The sequence below is a fragment of the Gavia stellata genome, chromosome 4 (genome assembly GCF_030936135.1).
Source record: "Gavia stellata isolate bGavSte3 chromosome 4, bGavSte3.hap2, whole genome shotgun sequence".
In the NCBI taxonomy this organism is placed as follows: Eukaryota; Metazoa; Chordata; class Aves; order Gaviiformes; family Gaviidae; genus Gavia; species Gavia stellata.
This window is the reverse complement of record NC_082597.1, coordinates 33,144,561-33,163,046: the sequence shown is the minus strand read 5'-3', so window position 1 is coordinate 33,163,046 and position 18,486 is coordinate 33,144,561. Positions and strand designations below refer to the sequence as shown.

The 18,486-nt window shown below is 41.3% G+C and overlaps 1 protein-coding gene across 4 annotated transcripts in view; it reads right to left on the bottom strand.

Annotated features, from left to right (window-relative positions):
• Positions 1-566: 566 nt before the first annotated feature.
• The window catches only part of PDZRN4 (PDZ domain containing ring finger 4), a 255,132-nt gene continuing 237,212 nt past the window's right edge, over positions 567-18,486 (bottom strand). For all 4 annotated transcript variants that reach the window (XM_059816841.1, XM_059816842.1, XM_059816843.1 and 1 more), the window contains 5 exons: positions 18,270-18,368; positions 16,089-16,151; positions 12,448-12,549; positions 8,927-9,043; positions 567-2,093 (listed from right to left, as the gene is read on the bottom strand). In XM_059816841.1, coding sequence (XP_059672824.1) covers positions 567-2,093; positions 8,927-9,043; positions 12,448-12,549; positions 16,089-16,151; positions 18,270-18,368 — 1,908 coding nt within the window. The remainder of the gene's footprint in view (positions 2,094-8,926; positions 9,044-12,447; positions 12,550-16,088; positions 16,152-18,269; positions 18,369-18,486) is intronic.

Genomic DNA, 18,486 nt, shown 5'->3' with positions numbered 1-18,486 from the left:
CACTACATAACACAGGAGAATTGCCCACCTACACTTTACTTGGACAAATACAATTGCAATTTACAGATTAAATGTACAATGTGTAGTTGGAAAAATGTCATTCTTATCTATACGATGGGATGTGGCATACGATTTATAAACAGGTGCAATCTAAGATGTAAAACTTTAAAACTTGTTAAGCCAAGGATACAGTATAAAGCATTTTGTTTTGGTATTGTATTGTTACTAAAGTAGAAAAAAGAAAACTAGAGAAATAAATCCAGATCTTAACTTACAGGGTATGTATTAGGTTAAGAAATTAATTGGCTTCTCCACTTTTTTTGTTTTTCTTTTCTTTTTCTTTTTTTTTCCTACAAATGAATAATATGAATATATTGCAGGATAAAGAAAGACTGCCAGGTAAGAAGGTACCGTTATATGAAAAACAACTGAAAAATTTACCAGGTAATTTTGCTTACAAAAAAGGTCAAACTATAAACAGTCACAAAATATATAAAAATGCCACATTGAACGAGGCAATCGTACTCTACCTAAACTGGTAGTATACTCTCTGAAAGAAGTTGCGTTCATACAGTAGTAACTGATAAAAAGGCATTGTGCACTCTTGTGCCATCTGGAGATTTAGCACCATGTGTCATCAGTTCTTGGATTGTCATCCAGTTGTCCAAGATTTTCTTGTTTCTCTTTTTCATCATCTTTTTGTGACTCAGTTCAATAATGTTAATTTCCTTTTTGCCCTCGCTGCCACTCTGCGGGCTTTCCTTAAGACACTCCAGCCTGCTCCTCATCATGAACTCCCGCCGCCTCCTCTGCTCCTTAGCTCGCACCAAATGCTGCTTCCGCTCTTCTTTACTCCAGTAGCGACCCATCTTCATCTCACTCATCGTATCATCATCTGTCGTCATCCCACTGCGCTCCTCTTTAATTTTTAAGGCACGTTCTTTCAGGATTCTGTCTCGAACTGGTCTCTTTGTGATGTACCTCGTCCCATCACTCCTTATTTTCACTTTCCATTCCATCTTGGGCTCCGCACACTTCTGCGAGTCTTTGCACATGCTCACCAGGCTGAGCTGGCTTTGGGCGTACTCCACAGCAGACTTCTGCTGGATCAGTTGCATATAACTTTGATAATGCTTTGCATGAGCAGGTATATTCCCGTACCTGTAAGAAGAGCTGTGATATGGAGACAGGTAGGGAATGTGCTCGCTGCTCTGCTTTTCCTGGTCTGTGAATTTACCGCTTTCTGATGCCAGCACTGCATCCTCAGCAGCACTGTTTTGCTCAGTGGGTTTGGTTTTGGCTGAGGTTGTCTCCCTGTTGCTTTGTCCAGAGGATGACTGATTAGCCACGATTGTGCTCCTCAGGTTTTTCCTGTTGGTTATGCTGATCATCCTCTGGAGAGAGTTATCTGGGGATCGCTCCACAGTCAGCGGAGTGCTCCTGCAACTTTCGGCCGTGTTGTAGGCGCTGGAGCTGTCCTTGTCGGACTTCTCAGGGTGCTCCATGATGTCATCCAGTTTGCCTCTTTGTACATCTATGCTGGTATTATAATTCCTGAACCCTTCGTCATGTAAAGCCCAAATGTCTCCGTATTGATCCCTCACCTTTTGGAGCCGGTGAGCTTGCATAATATTCTGACATTCGAGTTCAATGTTCCTCAGTTCCTCATTGAGTAGCTGCAGCTCATGCTCCACTCCATCTTGCTCTCTTCTGTTGCACTCTATTGTGCTGCTCGAGTAATACAGGTCGTACTCCCCATGGTTTCGAATCTTGCACTTCAGTTCCAACAGCTGCCGAAACCTTTCACACTCCTCCTCTGGGTTTCCTATGAAATCAGACTCAATGTATTCCCCAGGCACAAAGCTTTCATTGCACTGGAGCTCAACACTTCCTAATGTATCTTGGCTGTGGCCCAGCTCCCGTTTGCTCTGCAGGGTAGCGCTGTTTTGCTCCTCAGGTGCATTTTCTTGCTCCGAGCTCTCGTCATTACGCAGACTTTCATCTGTAGGTCCCACCCCACTGTCCTTCTCATGATTGTTGGATGATGAGGTTGCAGTGTCTGTAGTGCCATCCTCCTCTTCATGTTTCTTTGGCTAAAAAAACGAGCAAACCAAAATGATTATCAAGTGCAGACCATATGACATGAGAACATTTTCCAGCTCTGTTTTGCTCAAACAGCTGGGATCTGATTTAAGCTGAATTAAAACAGATAACTAAACAGCAGTCCTACTGCTCATAGCTTTTAAACATTCCTGAGAGTCATGCTGTGGTGGCCATACTGAGTGAAGTAGATGAATTACAGTGCTAGTGACGTATCTTCTAAAGTCCAGAAAGAAATACTTCCCTCTCTAGCTAAGCCATCTCTTTCCAATGCTTAAAAATAATAATCACCAGATGGTGCACTGTTTTTGATTCTGGATCGTGGCCAGAGACTGGTGGAGCTGAAATCTTCTCAAACTGGGGAAAAAGCTTTAGTACTGGTATCATTTAAAAGAATAGAGCAAACAGCCAATCAAACAATGACTTATACAATCTAAGAGGGTGCAAAAAGACTACTGTCATCAGGGGGTCTTTTTTTTTTTAACCAGTGAACTCCTTGTTTGTTCCATGGAGACAGGCAGGGTTGGAGCCTGCAGAGCGCTGGCCGGTTTCACTACACGCTCCAGGGCCCTCTGTCACTCTTCTTGTTTTCAGTAGTCGTCTTATGAAAGACTGTTCATTTTGAATTCTAGGATTTTGCTCAAGTAGACCTCTCTCTGTTGCATCCCTAGAGACCATTTTTGTTCCCTAGTTAGAGTTTATGTTCCTTAGAAATAAAAACAGCCTTTTACCATTAAGCATAGAACAACAGAGGACTTGCCATGAGTATAATGTCAAGCTTTTAGGCTGTAGTTTTTTAATTCACACTCCACTCATTGTACCTAACCTATTAATATTGTCAACCTATTTATATTCACAAAGAATGTGAGAGAATACCTCTCTGAAGAGACAGACGCTTTTTTTTTTTTTTTCCAAACTGGATAAGCAAAGAATTCCCCCCTACTCCCCTTACGGAGCAATCATGCAGAGTGCAATTTATATGGCCTGTTCACCAAATATCGAAGTGTATATAGTACCAACCAAAGCCCATTTCTCTTTTAGGAGGTATAATTGCATAATTATGTATAATGGTAGTAATAATCCAGGGAGAAAAAAGGTACAGTGCACCCAGTGAAAGGAAACAAACTCAAAGAGGCCACTGTCATAATTGCCTTTTCCTCTACTTTGACAGACAGTAAAACAGGATGAAAATGTGTCTCCTATCTCATTCTTTCTCCTCTCTTCATGTGCACCTCATGATCACACACCCTTCAACTGGTTTTCTTTCTTCAATTGTTAGGAAAAAATAATGGCATAGTCTCAGAAAAACAAAAATAACCTCCACTCCCCAAATGCAATGTAATAGTGGAATAAAAGAACTATTGAAAGTAACACAACACCAGGAGAATTCAGTGTCTGTGACAGACCAGTTAAAAATTTCTGAAAAGATGTTTCAGCAATTTGTTGTCAGACAAGACTTGCAAAATTGTAGCAGACCTTTTACATTCATCCTTTTGCACATGCAACATGCAGTTGATAACAAAATCCACAATAAGTGTATAATTCTCATGGAGCTTTGGCAGCCACACCAGCAATGTGCCAATTACTATCTTCCACTCTCCCCAAATGGGGAGAAACTCTCGCCCTGAATTTAAACGTCATGGGACAGAATGTATTCAGTGTTATTCAAGGGATCATGCAAAGGTTGAATGTTTCTTGATGTTGTAGGGTCAGAATTTTCTAGAAAATAGATTTTGAAACTGCAAGGGACAAAGGCAGACTTTCATGAAAATTCTGCAAGTTTTAAAAATTCAATAGTATGTATTTTCCTGATCTGAGATCCTCTCAGATCTTTCTACTTATCTGCTTAAAAAGCAAGAGTATCTTGTCACAGGAAGAAGCAATATGAAGAGTAGTACCAATAGCACTCTAAATAACTAACCACTGCAGAATTGTTCTATAATTATCATTTATCTATTCTTTCTTTCCTCGGCTTATGCGTTGCTGTGAAGGTGTATAAAGTATGTTGGAAAATTTTTTTATGAAGGCTCTTGCTATATTCTTCCGAAGTGGCTGCAAAACTTTAGTTCCATTTTCAGGAGCATCTGGAGAAGTGGTGGGAATGCAATGTCTTCCCATATCACCTGCTTTTTAAGAGTTCCAAAATGCCATGTTTTACACAGAGAAAAAACCCAATGTCTAGAGAATTCTTCATGAAAACCACGAGTAACCAGAAAGAAGAGTATCCCAACCAGCCAAGTGGTCAGGGCATTCATCGGGAATGCTGGAGATTTAGGTTTAATTTCGTATTTTTTGAGGTTACCTCCTCCAGGTGAGTGCCGCTACATAAGCTATTCTGGTCCCTTCTCTCACGTTCTTTGGAGGTGCTCCAGCTTCTAGTGACCTCCTCTGCCTCGAAACCTTTCAGCAGAGAGGTGACTCCAGCCTGGGTCACCAACACTGCACTCTGGCCACTGCACTGTGTAACCCATGCTTCTCACTGCTCTGGAAAATAATTAATTACTGACACGAGGGAGAACAGCTCCCCCAGACACTGGAGGGCTGTGCTGCAGAACAGCCAGCAATTTGGGTGCCTGCCCCAAATGCAGGGCTCCATCCACAGTAGCAAATAAGGAAGGCCAGGATCTGCTTGCAGACCCTGAGAGTGAGTGACGTAGCACAACCTGCATCCGTATGACTAAGCTCATCTTACCCCCTCAAGAGGGCTTATCCATACTGTGTTAGCACAGTTTTACAGCTTACAGGAGCTGAGCTCTGTCGTGCTTCCTCTGCTGTCTCCAGCATGGTGCCCAAGCATATATTTCAGCACTTCTGAAAAATCCCTTAATGTATCTATTTGTATAGGTATTGAAACAGACTTCACAGTTTGGGCCCACACAATCAACACTTTTAGAATTAGTGACTCTTGTTTTCCACACCACTTTCATCAACATTTTAAACTTTGCTCCTTCAGCTTTCACTTGATTTAGACTGAGTGAATATAATATGCTGCCATCTACTCAAGTTACACTATCCATAATTAACACACACGGACAAAAGATATAAACATAGCCATAGCAAACTGCATCTTTCTACTCTAACAGAAATCAGATGGGTGGGATTGATTTGACCATACATAAGTGTCTATAGTACAGGCACCTGAATGTCAGGTAGTCACTTTGGGTTCCCCTCCCTCTCAGGAAGAAACAAGTGCCTGTACAGTCAGACTCTTCTCAACCTAAAGCAGACATCCATATCACATTAAATCTTTCCCCAGTGTGTGGATGCTTGCAGCTAGTTCAATTAAGAAAATGGAAAATAATACAGATATTTATTGTACTGCATGTTTTTGAGATATATTTTTTAAAAAGTCCACTGTGACTCAAGTAAGGTAGCCCCTGCCATTTCTGTCCTGGACTTGTCATGCTTGCCAGAGCTCCTAAACATGTGCAGACTAAGCAGTCTTTTACAACATGAGGTTTTTTTAATTTTATTTTGAAAGGTAGCAAGCCTAATTCCAGGTTAAGGCCCTTCTGAAAAGCAAGAGATAGTCTCCAGTTGTCAGTGCGTTGCTTTTGACAGTGTTATCTATTATCTATTCCAAACAAAGTGTTTGTTTTCAAACATACGTTGTCAATCTCTTCTACAATTACTTCTGTTTGGAATACCAAAGGGCTGCTTAGGCCTCATCTTTGCAGTGAGAACTCAGATAATGAGAAGGCGAACCTGGCAGTGTGTACCATCAAGCAATAAATGAACCTCAGAAGATTCTGCATTTCAGCTCCAGCAAGCATTCATGCCTATAAAACGGCTAATCTTGCAGGAATTCAGGCACTGTTCTATTTTCGTTTTACAACTTATGATGTATATCGGGACTCAAATCCCAGGCTGCTACTAAAGTTTGAAGGCAGTGAGATTCAGTCAAATGTTTCAATGAACGTAGCTGCTGGGCTCTCTGGTCAGTCTCTGGCAGCGAGAGGAAGACTGACCATAGTGAGAGGAATCTCCAGTGGCAGGCTAGCCATGAGGTACTCCAGCCACGAGGGAAGATGGGGATTGATTTCAGTGGTGCACTAAAAAGGAGAATGCTCTTCTGCAAACAATGCTGTCCTTTTAAAACAGGCCTCTCTCAAAAAAGAATTTTCCCCAGATATTTTCACTGCATTTCAGCTTTGAATGAACTCCAATGAATTTTTTTATCCAATTATTTCTCTTCTTAATAGGTTTTGATATTTCCCTGATACCAGTAAGAATATCTGCATGGCAAATGCATGGTATTCTTCTGAAAGTTATCTCTGCTGCACAATGAACTGTGATGTTGTAAAGGGGAAGGAATACAATGAGTTATAAAAAATGGAGAATTACATCTTGCCTCGGGGTTTATTGGACTATTCTATACAGAGAAGATACAATTCTTGATTAAATTCTATAGAGTGGCTCAAAAACATACAGAAAATACATGACTATCTACTTAATTCTTCTATTACAAACTGTACCAGATTTTTCTGTGACAGCTCATACTAAATGTTAAAACGACATTCTGTAAAACAGACTCATATTTGGAAGGATGTTCTGCTTTAGTGTATATTCATTCCTGCAGCTTGCAAGATTCATGACGACAGATGATTATGAAGCCAGAGGACTGTGTTTTGGTTCACAAAAATTAAGGCTAGTGTTGGAGCAAAATCTCCATGGCCAACCGGGGAGCTTGAAGATACTCAGCTTGGCCACCGGCAGCTGCAGTGAGAGCGATTTCATTGCTCCAATGGATTATGTGATTCACCTCAGGAAACTGCTAGGTTTCCCAGTCTAACAACGAGTAAAGAACCAGTTTTCCGACTTGCCGAGTCACTACATAGAGTCTAGAGAGACAGCAGCTGTCACAAATTACTGACGCCCCATTACACACCAAGCTGCATTTGGTTGATTCGATTACTCATCAGAAGGGCAAAGAAATGTCTGGCTGTCCTAGAATTACTTCAAGCAACCCAATGTCAGACGCCAAGAGAGCACAAGCGACCATAATTTTTTCAAGTGTAGCTCTCTTCTACAGTAATATAAAAATCTCAATAGGGGAAAAAACATCCTTAGTATAAAATCCCAATGAGGAATAAACAATCTCAATGGGTTCTGCGAAACCACTTCACAGAACACCACTATTTAATAATTAACACTATCCGCAACCCAAATTCAGTGAAAAAGCCAAAGCTTGACAAGACCTTCGGTGTGGGAGGTCACAACTGTGGATTGATTTCAGAGGCCCCACCACATTGTGTGAGGGGCTAGTAGGGGGTTGTAGGTAGACCTGCTTAAGAATTTCCCCCAGAAGTGGTGGTTTATGTGAAAATGTCACTGTGCAAAGGAAACTGCTTTGCAAAGAACAAGTGTTCTTTCTGACAGGAAATCTTTTGCTATCCAAGATAAAATTTGTGGTTAAAAAAATAAACAAGATGCCAAATATCAGTTCAAAGTAGCTAGCAGTGCAGCAGTTAGCACATTTAACCTGGAAAACTGAGGTTTGGATCACTGCCTGGAAAAGAGGGTCATAACTAAAAGGCCACTATACATCCTGTTGCAAGGCTCCCTTCACCTCTGATCCTGGAGTTATTCCACTTTGTGTAAATAATTAAATGCTTATAAGATCAAGGATTTGTAATCTGATCTATCATATTCCAGATAATTGACTTAATTATTTTGTCAGTGTCTCTGTCCTAATGAATATTTAATTTATGAACAGTGAATAGCTTTAATAGGAGCTATCACCAGCATCAAAGCTGGAGGGAAGGTGAGGAGGAAACAGGCTAGATGCACGTTCAGGCCCCCAATGTGGACCAGGTGGTGCAGTATTTGAAGGCAGGTCTCCTGTTAGGCAAATAAGCTCCCTGGTTTCCCGAAGAAGGAAGGCTCTCACAGTCTTTCTCCCCATCTTTACTTCAAAGGAAAATGCCTCAGGCTCTGCTTTCGAGCAATTCAGAATGGTGAAAAAATTCTAAATCACAAAATTTCTGTAGGTGGAAAAAGTTCCTCCCCAGCTGCATATATGCAGAAGCCAGGAGGTGAAGCTGGATTTTATTTCTTTGGCTCCACACAGGTGTGCATGCTGACAGATCATCTGATCCAGGAGTGCATAAAGTCACTTACGCCTTCCACAATAAAATACAACTGAGGAGACCCATCCCTTGATGAAACTGTATGGCTGGTGGTGCACATGCATCTTTGCCACAGTCACACCACTTACAGCACATATGGGCAGGTAAAAGTTGGGATAGCAGCAAGCTGAGACTATGCTAACAATATGCTTATTTGTCTCCATTAACAAAACAAATGCCAAGCTGTGCGCTGTCGGTATAAGAAAAATACACTTGTATTACCAAAACACCTGTTGTTTATTTTAAACACCTCTTCCATCTTGTTTTGCAAGTTCTCTGGTGCAAGGGCTGGCTCATACCTTACATGCATACAACAAGAGGGGCACCTATCCCAGCTCGGAGCTCTAGGTGCTACACTGATACAATTCATTGAAAAAAACTTGACATAAAATATAGCAACATAAACCCCAAACACTTCAGAATTAAAGAAGGAAAGCAATATTATTCTGAGAGCTCAGAGAAAATGAGAAATCTGCACTTATCACAGCCTCCTAAATCGTTTGCTAACTTGTCATACTGGGCCCAAGCATCTATTATTCTCCTTTTCCTTACCTACAGCATGCCGGAGTTCACAGCATTTTAGAGACAGAATTCTATCAAAGGCTTTGACTCCATTTTACAGCATACTATTTCATTCTCTTTTAATAATAAAGTATACCTAGCAAAATTTCAAATGATACGTTTAGTAGCAGTCCTACCTGCTCCACCTCGTTGGCTGTGTACTGCATTGCTTCATTATGCTGCTCTTCCAACATTTCCAAGTTTAACTCCTCTAAGAATTCATTCCTTTCATCATCCAGCCACCCTTCTTCCAGCTGCAAAGAATACATTAGTACATTTTATTATGTTAGCAAGGACACATGCTAAAACAGGGTAAACCCAAATGGCAATGCTTGACTAGTTCTTTTTATCCTAATGATTCTCTTCAGAAAGCCAGGCGGTAGGAGTTCGCGTCTCAAAAAGAGAAGAAGAAAAAGAAGGATAAAAAAAATGGGACTCTCATGCCTTTTATCCTTTCTTGAAACAGTATGACTGATTTTCTCTCATAATGAAGGAGACTGCACAGCACAGACATTATTTCCTTTCAAAAGGTATGAAAGGCGCAGCGCATAATCCTGAAGCTGTCATGTTCATTACCGCCAAGAGCCCCCGCGCTGAAAGAGCAGCAACATTACTAATAGGGCCAGGAGGCAACCGGGCTCTTTCCTCTAACAACCTCTCTCCCAGCGCTGTGCCCTGCTGCCACCACCTCAATAGAAACCTTATGTTGCGTTTCTGTCACCATTTTCCCATTGATCTTCCAGGTAAACAAACAAACAGAGGAGGGTGACAGAAAGATGCGGTGACTTGAAGGGCTGCTATTTTTGTTCTCATGGTGTGCCTGGAAGCAAGGCTTATCCACTTGTTTGTTTTTTTGCCCAAGTGTAAAACAATACTTTGACATTTGGTGAAGACAGTGTAGCAAAAGGAAGGAGAGGATGCTATGTTTTCTGTCAAGTGAGTATATCTTCTCCCCGTACCCACTTTGCACCCTTTGCATCTTTCTAAACTGATAAAACAGGCACCCCTGGGCGAAAACGCTATTCTTCCCATGTTGTTCATTGTGCACATGGCACACACCCATTTGTATTTGTAATCCCTTGCCAGATGGCACACTCCATTGAAAAGGAAAATACTGGTCAGTGACATTCCTGGCTATAATGATGGGACCATAGCAGAAGGAAACACTGATGGTTTTGTTGCTGGTGAAGGAACCAGAGGGAGAAGGTGGCAAAAAGATGCTAAAAGTCTCAGCATTAGACAATTACAAGAACCAACTATTCGTGTCCTGAGACAGCAAGAGCAATGTAACACAGGCCAACACCTACAGCAGAAGTACCATGGCATCAAAGCCAGGAAAGCTCTGGCCATGGATGCCAGTCAGAAAAGTTACACCAAACCAGCAAGCAGTAGTTCAAAGCTACACAAGGAGTGACTGATGCTGTGCGGTACTTGTAGCTGAATATTGGCAGGAAACCACTGTTCCTTCACAAACTCTGATGTGGTTTTGCCCATGCCAATGAACTCTTTCCTCTTATAAAGAACATAAGCCTTTTACCATTTCCCTTGGCAAAGCCAGTCAGTTCAGGATTAGGAGGCTTTTTTTCTTGAGGACATGTAATTTTTATGTTTGTCCTTAATGGGTCTTTTAAACCATTCTCTGAAACATCTGGTACTCACCACTAGTTTTGTTTACTTGTTTGCCTTTTTTTTCCATGGAAAGCATAAACACAGCCTTCCTCTACCATAAAGGATGCAGTTGAATTTCCCTCATTTGAGGAAACTGCAGAAATTAACAAACCTGGAGGATGAAAGATGAATCTCACTTGGGCAAATCTGCTGCTTTGATTGTGGCAGACCCAGTACCTAACTAATGGGAATGCTTACGCTATGTTACAGCTTTTAGAATAAAAATAATATATGGCTTGGTACACATGTGCACTACATACACTGCGTGCACGTACACACATGTGAATGCACAGGTCTGTGCCATTTGTTTACATATTAAACAGGCTGTGCACTCCTCCGGTGCTCTGTTTAAAAACTTAATTATTCATTGGTATTCACTGCACAAATAAATGGTCAGAGAAGGTTTTTTCCCTGTTACCGAATGAATGTGCTCAGCAGTCACCCTTCAAGACTGCAATACTACCATTACCATTTTCTATCTAGAAATAAAAGCCTGCTTAATCCTGCTGTCTTTTATCAGAGTCAAAGCAACATAACTAGCAGAAATCAGTTTGTGGACAGCCTGATTTCTGACACACTGCGGCTTTTTCTTGAGTTTTGTATAAATATATTCTCAAAACACATAAATTAAACAAAAAAAAAACCCAACACCAAAGCCCCAAACCAAACCACACTTTTATAATTTGAAAGGAGCATCCACATGGAAAGCTATATTGGTACAACTAAGTAATTCCTTATCTCATTTTGATGGAACTTTTTCATGTTGACCAGTCTAAACAAATACAGAGAATGAACGTTCCTTGGGGATGTATTTTATAAGTGGGTGGATTTCTGTTCCCTACTGAAAAACAAAATCTTAGTGAAAATAGTGAGAATAACATTGAAACAAGTCTTTCAAAACTTCTGCAACTTCCAGTGAGGGCTAGAATTTTGCAATATAAACTGATGCATGGCTTTTTTTGCTGTACTATGTCACCAGTTTTATGGGAATTGGTTAGATTCCTGAAAAATGAAGGAAGTGAATGCTGAAATTGTGAATCTTTTATAACTACCATATTCAAGTAGAGATTCCAAGCGGCACTGAATTACACTTACTCAATTTAATTTATACAGAATATGCTGCTAGTGAGACTGAGGATATCAGATCAATAGCATGAGAGACAAATGGCAACATAACCAACTCTGAACTGTTGGCAGATGGAGAGAACAGTGACAGTATAACATCTTTTTGCTTTGCAATGGTCTATAAACAGAATATAAAGGGAAGTACAAACAGTACTCTTCTTCTGCTCTACCTCTCCTTTAATCTGATGATCAATCTAACATCTGCCCCCTGCAATGATATAAAAAATTCTTGGCATGGGAAGATTCTTGGCATTGGCATAATTTTATTTTTAAAACCATAGAAATGTTTCTAAAGCACTTCCCAAGATGCAATTTGTAATGTACATGCAGGTTTTTGTGACCAGGGTGCTTTGAAAACAATTAGATCAGGATTGCTGAATGGTATTGTAGTGAAAGTCCCATAATTGGTACATAAATGAACAGTTTAAATGCCTGCTTGCAAGTGCATGGGATAGAAAGAGCCATCACCAATGACCAGCTACAGCTTTGTGTAAGTTCATATAAATGACTGAGGTAAGTATGGGAAATGTATCCCCAGAACAAATAAGAATTGTCTAACAAGTAATACATAGTTTTCAAGTTCCACTTCATATTTTACTAATATCATATTAGTACTGTCAGATTTATTTGTATACCTGCTTACTCTGTCTGCTGGAAAGGAATTGCTTAGTTTTGGGAGAACAAGCCCTAGTAATACCATGTTATTTTCTTTGTTGGCTAAACAGGGGCAAAGCTCTGCAATTATCTGTTTCCTCCTTTTGTCAGAAACTTTGCCATTCCTATTTCTCAGCAGTTCATTACTTACAGTGACAGTCAATGTACAGTATAACCCGGGTTATGGCTCAGTGCATCTATTTAGTCTAACCTGCATCTCCGGTCTTGCAACCAGCAACACGATTTTCTTGCATTCTTCGCTGGAGAGCAATGCCACTGCCTCTTCCCGATTCTGGACATCTTGGCCATTTATCTAGAAAACAAATGGAAGTGGCACATTAGTTTCTATTTCCACAAAGCAACACACAATAAAGGGCAGATATCAGCTCATTTGTGCTGAATGTATGGACAATGAAACTTGTGCAATGGGCTCATCCTCAGCCCCTCAGTGGTAAGTGCCTTCACTCAATTATGCGCTTACTGTAAGAGTTGTATCGATCGTTGAAGGATGGCGGACATCAGAGGAAGCAGTTATGTTCATAAATGTCCAACCTGCGCCCTGGTAACATACATCTAGCAACACAATTAACCAGCCCCTGACAGGTGACGTTCATCTTTCTCCGTTCAGAGTAATGGAAGTGTCACTCTGAGATAATAGTGCTGGTGGAAGCAAGACTGGTAATGCTACAGCTGAAATCAGTCACACTGTATGCTGGTAGAGAGCCAATTAGAGAGCTACAGCATTATCTCTCACCAGGCAACACTTACAGGCCACCTCTTATTGCTGCTCCATTTAATCATTTTATATTTGTGTGGACAGCTTAGTATCCAGAACCACACAAAACATATGTATCCCCCTTACAAGTGGGTAATCAAAATAAAAGTGGTCCTCCAATGAGAACGTGCTTTTCTCACTACCTTTCTCCTATTCTGTTACCTCATTAAAACAGCCATGTCCATGACTACATGGTAACAAACACATGTTGCATTGTCCAAAACCTTTTATTGAGGGAATCAAATAGAAATCTTATTTTCCTCACGTATTTGGTTTTGTCCAATTCACAGCACAAGAAGTGGATTATTCTCATTGTGACAACAAAAAACCCCACCTTGGTCTATTTGAAAATGGGTGAAAATGAAACTGGAAGACAGAAGGATCTGGATATTTGGGGGAAATAAAATCTTGTAAGGGTTTGATTTCAAAGTAGCAGGAACTTCCCAGTTGAAAAGTAAAGAGTAAGTTGCATTTCTGCACGTACGTTTGGCCTGAAAGTCCTGACTCAAAAACACAGCTTTAATTCAGATGAAGGAAAACCCCAGTGTACCCTGGTCACCTAACTGGCAACGACCAAAATGCCTGAGACCCTTCAAAGCTTACATGAAGGGATAACTGTGGTCTGTGGGAGACCAGACAACCATTTGGTAACGCGGAGCTGCCCTAACCTGAAAAGCAGAGATACAGACACAGGAGCAGATCTCTGGCTTGTGTAAAACACCCCCAGCCATGGTGGCTGCTCTGGTGATGCCTATCAGCTGAGCAACTGCCCCTCTCCGAACCCGGAGGTGGGGGCCCTGCTGGCCCCGCACAGCCTGGAGGTGCCCACCCCACACCAGCTGCACCATCACATGGGGGATGAGCAGGACTTCAGCCTGCCCCATGGCAGCTCACCTCCACGGACAGCACTTGTCAGCCTGGAGGTTCACAGCTAAAAATAGCAGAAGTTTAGGCAAGTCTCACTAGGACTGTCCTTACAAAACCTTTCCCTTGACTTTGTAACATTTGATGTAAAATACTCAGGCTGTTCTCAGATGCTTAAGACGACTGTGAAGTTGACAGGAGAGGTGTGAGGCTTGTGAGAATAAGGGGACAGTTTCAGCTTCAAAATGTGAGGAAACCTGCTTTAATTTCATGAGAAAAAATGGAGTGTCCCCCCCAGCCTTAACCGATGCTATCTGCCACCCACAGAAAATGCTCCCACACCCAAGGATCCGGCTCTCTCCCAGCCTCAGTGTAATCCCCCCATAATGGCACTGTCACCTTCTATTTCTCTGAGTTATCTCATCAATAAGAGTAGATAGAGGGTCAATGTGTTTTCAGATATGAAAGTAAACCCCACATAACTCTCTGGGTGTTAACTTTAATGATCAAACTCATAGCTATATATCAGCACTGACATTAAAGTAATGCTCCAGTCTACAAAAGGATGGCAGAATTACCTATGCTTTTCTCTCTCTCCCAGAGTCTTTACTCACAATTGAAACGAATTTCCTTCGGAACCGGAGAATGTTTGCCCAAACTGATGTTGGCTTTCCACTTCACCCAGAAATTTTAGAAAGCAAGGAAAGGTGCAGAAAATGGACCTACCCTCTATTTCCTTATTTTGAAATGCATGGAGTAGGAATGAAAGTTATTTCTACTTGGTCGAATAAGCAAGTTTTTTTTCTGATTTTTGAAAGTTAAAAATACCATTATATCCTGTTTGCTTTCTTCAGTAGGTATTTTGTAGAAAGACGCAGAAGACAGTGCACTGACTTTTCCACTCCTAGCCGCACCCCATGATGTGGTCCCATCACCCCGCCACCCCAAGTCCCACCGAGGGACACCACAGCATCCATGTCTTCTGTGGGGGAACACCATCCTGTGAACATTTTCACATTCCCAACCACACAGAAAATAAACCAGCAGCCCCTGAGTGAGCCCTGATATTAAAATGTAACTCATTATTTTCTCTCCAAAAGATGGGCCACTTTGGTATGCCAACTTGTAGACCCTGTTGTGTTAGCTAGAATCCCAAAGCTGATACCGCGGTAAGAGATACAGTGACAGGTTTCAGCAAAGAAGTTTCCTGCGGAAGTGAAAAGACTGGGGGGAAGGACAGGTTGATCTTGCGACAACCTGAAAGCTCATGTGTCTAAATTAACGAAGGGCAGTTATGGAACTGGTTATAGAAAAGTGACTTGTCACACCAGGAACTACTTCTAGGGCTTCAGTGAAAAAAGGTCAATATACAAAGGAAATCAACTGGGAACCAGAACTAAAATGCTACAACACAGCAAAGACTTTCCAGTCTACTGATTTTTGGTAGCTCTTTTGTGATTTTGTCACTAGTGCAAAAACCGTACTATTGAAAGTGCCAGTTGAAAATGGAAACCCACTGCCATTCTAGCTACTTCCCTCCCTGTACAGGTACACTGCCCGCCGTCCAGAGCCAGCAGCTGGCCACCCTTGCTCACACGGCCATGCTGTATCACACAAACCTATCTTCGGGCAGCTCCTTAAATGAGTGGATCAATAAAAACAAGGGGGAAAAAAAGCCAAGATGGTGGATTAGAAAAGAACTCAGAAAAGCGATGTTTTGTTGGTGGAGGAAAGAAAATATTAACAAAAGCCTAATGAATCCCCCCCTCAAGTACATTCAAGATCATCCTTCACTAACAGCACATCTTCTGTATGAAAACTCTTACCATTTATGCTCAGCACGAGTGAGTTTTACCCAAATTTATGCAACCACTGAATGATCAGCAAGTCTCTGACACTCGTATTTATGTCTGCAGGATCACTGTTTAGAATGTGACACTGAGATGAACATAGGGGAAATGAGATTTTCTAATAAATATGGTAAAAAAAGACATGGGACATAACAGCATGAGCCAGAAAGAGTTTGTCATTCTCGTTTTTCAGTACGCACACTCTAGCTCCCGGCTATTGAGTTAAAAAACAGACAGACATGGATTTTGTCATCGATCACAGTAACAAAGAGAACTATCTTCCCTCATTAACAGTCCACAGAGAAGAGGGCACTGCGTGTTTGTCTGAAGAAAGAGTTTAAGGAAGAGTCTATAGTCACATACTTGCAAAATGCGATCTCCTTCACGGATCCGGCCATCTCTGGCAGCAATGCTGTTTGGATCAACCTGCACAGAACAATATCCAGTAACTGCACACAGAAAGATTTTTGCTGGAGATGGTAACAGCTGCACAATTTGAAAAAGTATCATTTTTACTCTGTACAGAGGCAATCTGAAGTTTCCTTTACAGTCATATGGACTCAACAGTTCTTTAAATAATCGTATAAGCTTGTTTCAGATAAAAGCCTAAAGACAGAAAGGGTTGGGAGCGTATGATTTTCATATTAATACTTTCCTATGGCACCATCAGGCATTAACTTCAGCTGTCAGAGCACTAAGAATTAATGACAGAGCCCCTCTGCTCTGGAAGTTCACTACAGACTGAGGTGGTTCTGCAGCGCTTGATACCTCTATGCAAATGGGCCTTGTCTTTGGGAAAGAAGCAGGTTTATTTCTCTTTCATGGAAACGTTTTCTATTAAATGATTGTGTCAGTTACCAATCTGTTACTTCCTCTGGAATTCTGCAGCTCGCGAGGAAACAGCAAAAAACCCCAAAGGATCTATATTGTATAGATCACTCACAGATACTGCATATCGTTCCTGGTCTGAGTCAGTTAATTTTAAGTTAGTTTAACCTAAATAGATGTTTAGGGCTTCATTAACAGTTTACCAAAGTCATTATAGCTCATCTCTGAGCAATGACCTACTATTCATTGCAGGGCAATTCGATCTATCACCTTTCACTTGATGGTTATCTTAAATCATTTATTTTGCCTCGTCATACCATAAGCTATTTTTTTCAAACCAAACACCTGAGTTGAGCATTTGGTTTGCAGGTTACATCCTCTACAGCTGTTAGATATTATTTTCTTCTTGTGCATTGTCATAGAAAAAAAATGATTCTGAAGTGCTTAATCAAGTATGAAAGACAACATAATTACAATCACTTAAAAAGGTCTGAGAAATTTCTACCACGGAGGAAAACCAGCACATTTCATTTATAATCCTGGAGTGTATTAAGAGATTTCTGCACTTTCTTTGTCCTCACATGGTCAAACAGGCTTTAACAGCAGCACTCATACAACTGGTAGAAGACTTATTCTTGGGCAGTTTTATATAAATTCCTCATTCTTGTTCCAAGGAGGTGCTTTTCAGCTTCTTTGACATTGCTGCTGCCTGTGAATGAGCAATCTTGTCTTCACCCCTGTTCACTGATATATAGGAGAATTCTCTGTCCATGAGCTTCACTCAGAATTTAGAATCATAGAATCACAGAATATCTCGTTGGAAGGGACCCATAAGGATCAAGTTCAACTCCTTGCTCCTCACAGGACTACCTAAAAATAAACCATATGACTAAGAGTGTTGTCCAGACCACTTTTCTGGGCAGCCTGCTCCAGTGATGGACCACCCTCTCAGTGAAGAACCTTTTCCTAATGTCCAAATTTGGTTCAACGTGTCACAAAAGCAACAAATTGGGAACACAGTTCATGCAGGACAATCACCAGTGAGCTTGGACTCACCAGTGAGCTTGGACTCACAGGAGTTCTGCTTTATCCAGAACAACAAACCTCTTTGAAATGGCTGGAGACTCAAAGGGAGCTAGTGTGCCTGGAAGTATTGTGGACTGACCCTGAGAAACACTAACACTCTGTGACATGTGCTGGATGCCATGTTTTTCTATTTTTTGTATGGCAAAAAAAAAATTATTAGTCTTTCTGACATATTCCTCTCCCAAGCTACTGTCTCCATCCACCTGTGGTGTGTCTGTGCATACCACAAATGTAACAAAACCACAAATAATAAAATAATGATTATCCACTGTTACGATTACCAAGGCTATGGCAGGGAGAGAATGCAAGCAACGTGTGGAACAGGCGCTTTTCTCCTTAAAAACTTGGCCTGACTTCTCACATAAGGACAGATTTCTTTCAAAATTCAGACCATGCTCAGACTGCTTTGTACTTCCCTAACTATGATGTTGCAGTTAAAAGCATTCAGATTAAAGAAGATCACTAGTAATAATTACACTGCTTGGGCAACATAATTTAAACTGATAATCTAAATGAACTGAAAGTGACATGTGCTGGCTGATGGCCCACAAGTCTGCACTCTGGTCTCAGAGCACTTGCTCTTACATGCCCTGGCATCTCCTGTGCTCCTCCCCATCGCCATGTCCTTACCTCGCTGACATAGATCCCCGTGTCCTCCTCGTCATCGGTTCTGTAACAGACAGTCAGCCCCAGCTTCTCCTGGCTGCTAATGCGGCACAGCTCCACCTCCTACAAGAAAACACACAGGCTCATATGGTGGCTTTTGCCAAGGGTTGAAAAAATTGTGTAGCACAAGGGAGCACCAAGCTGCTGACATACTCATACTGTATGATCTATTCATACTGCC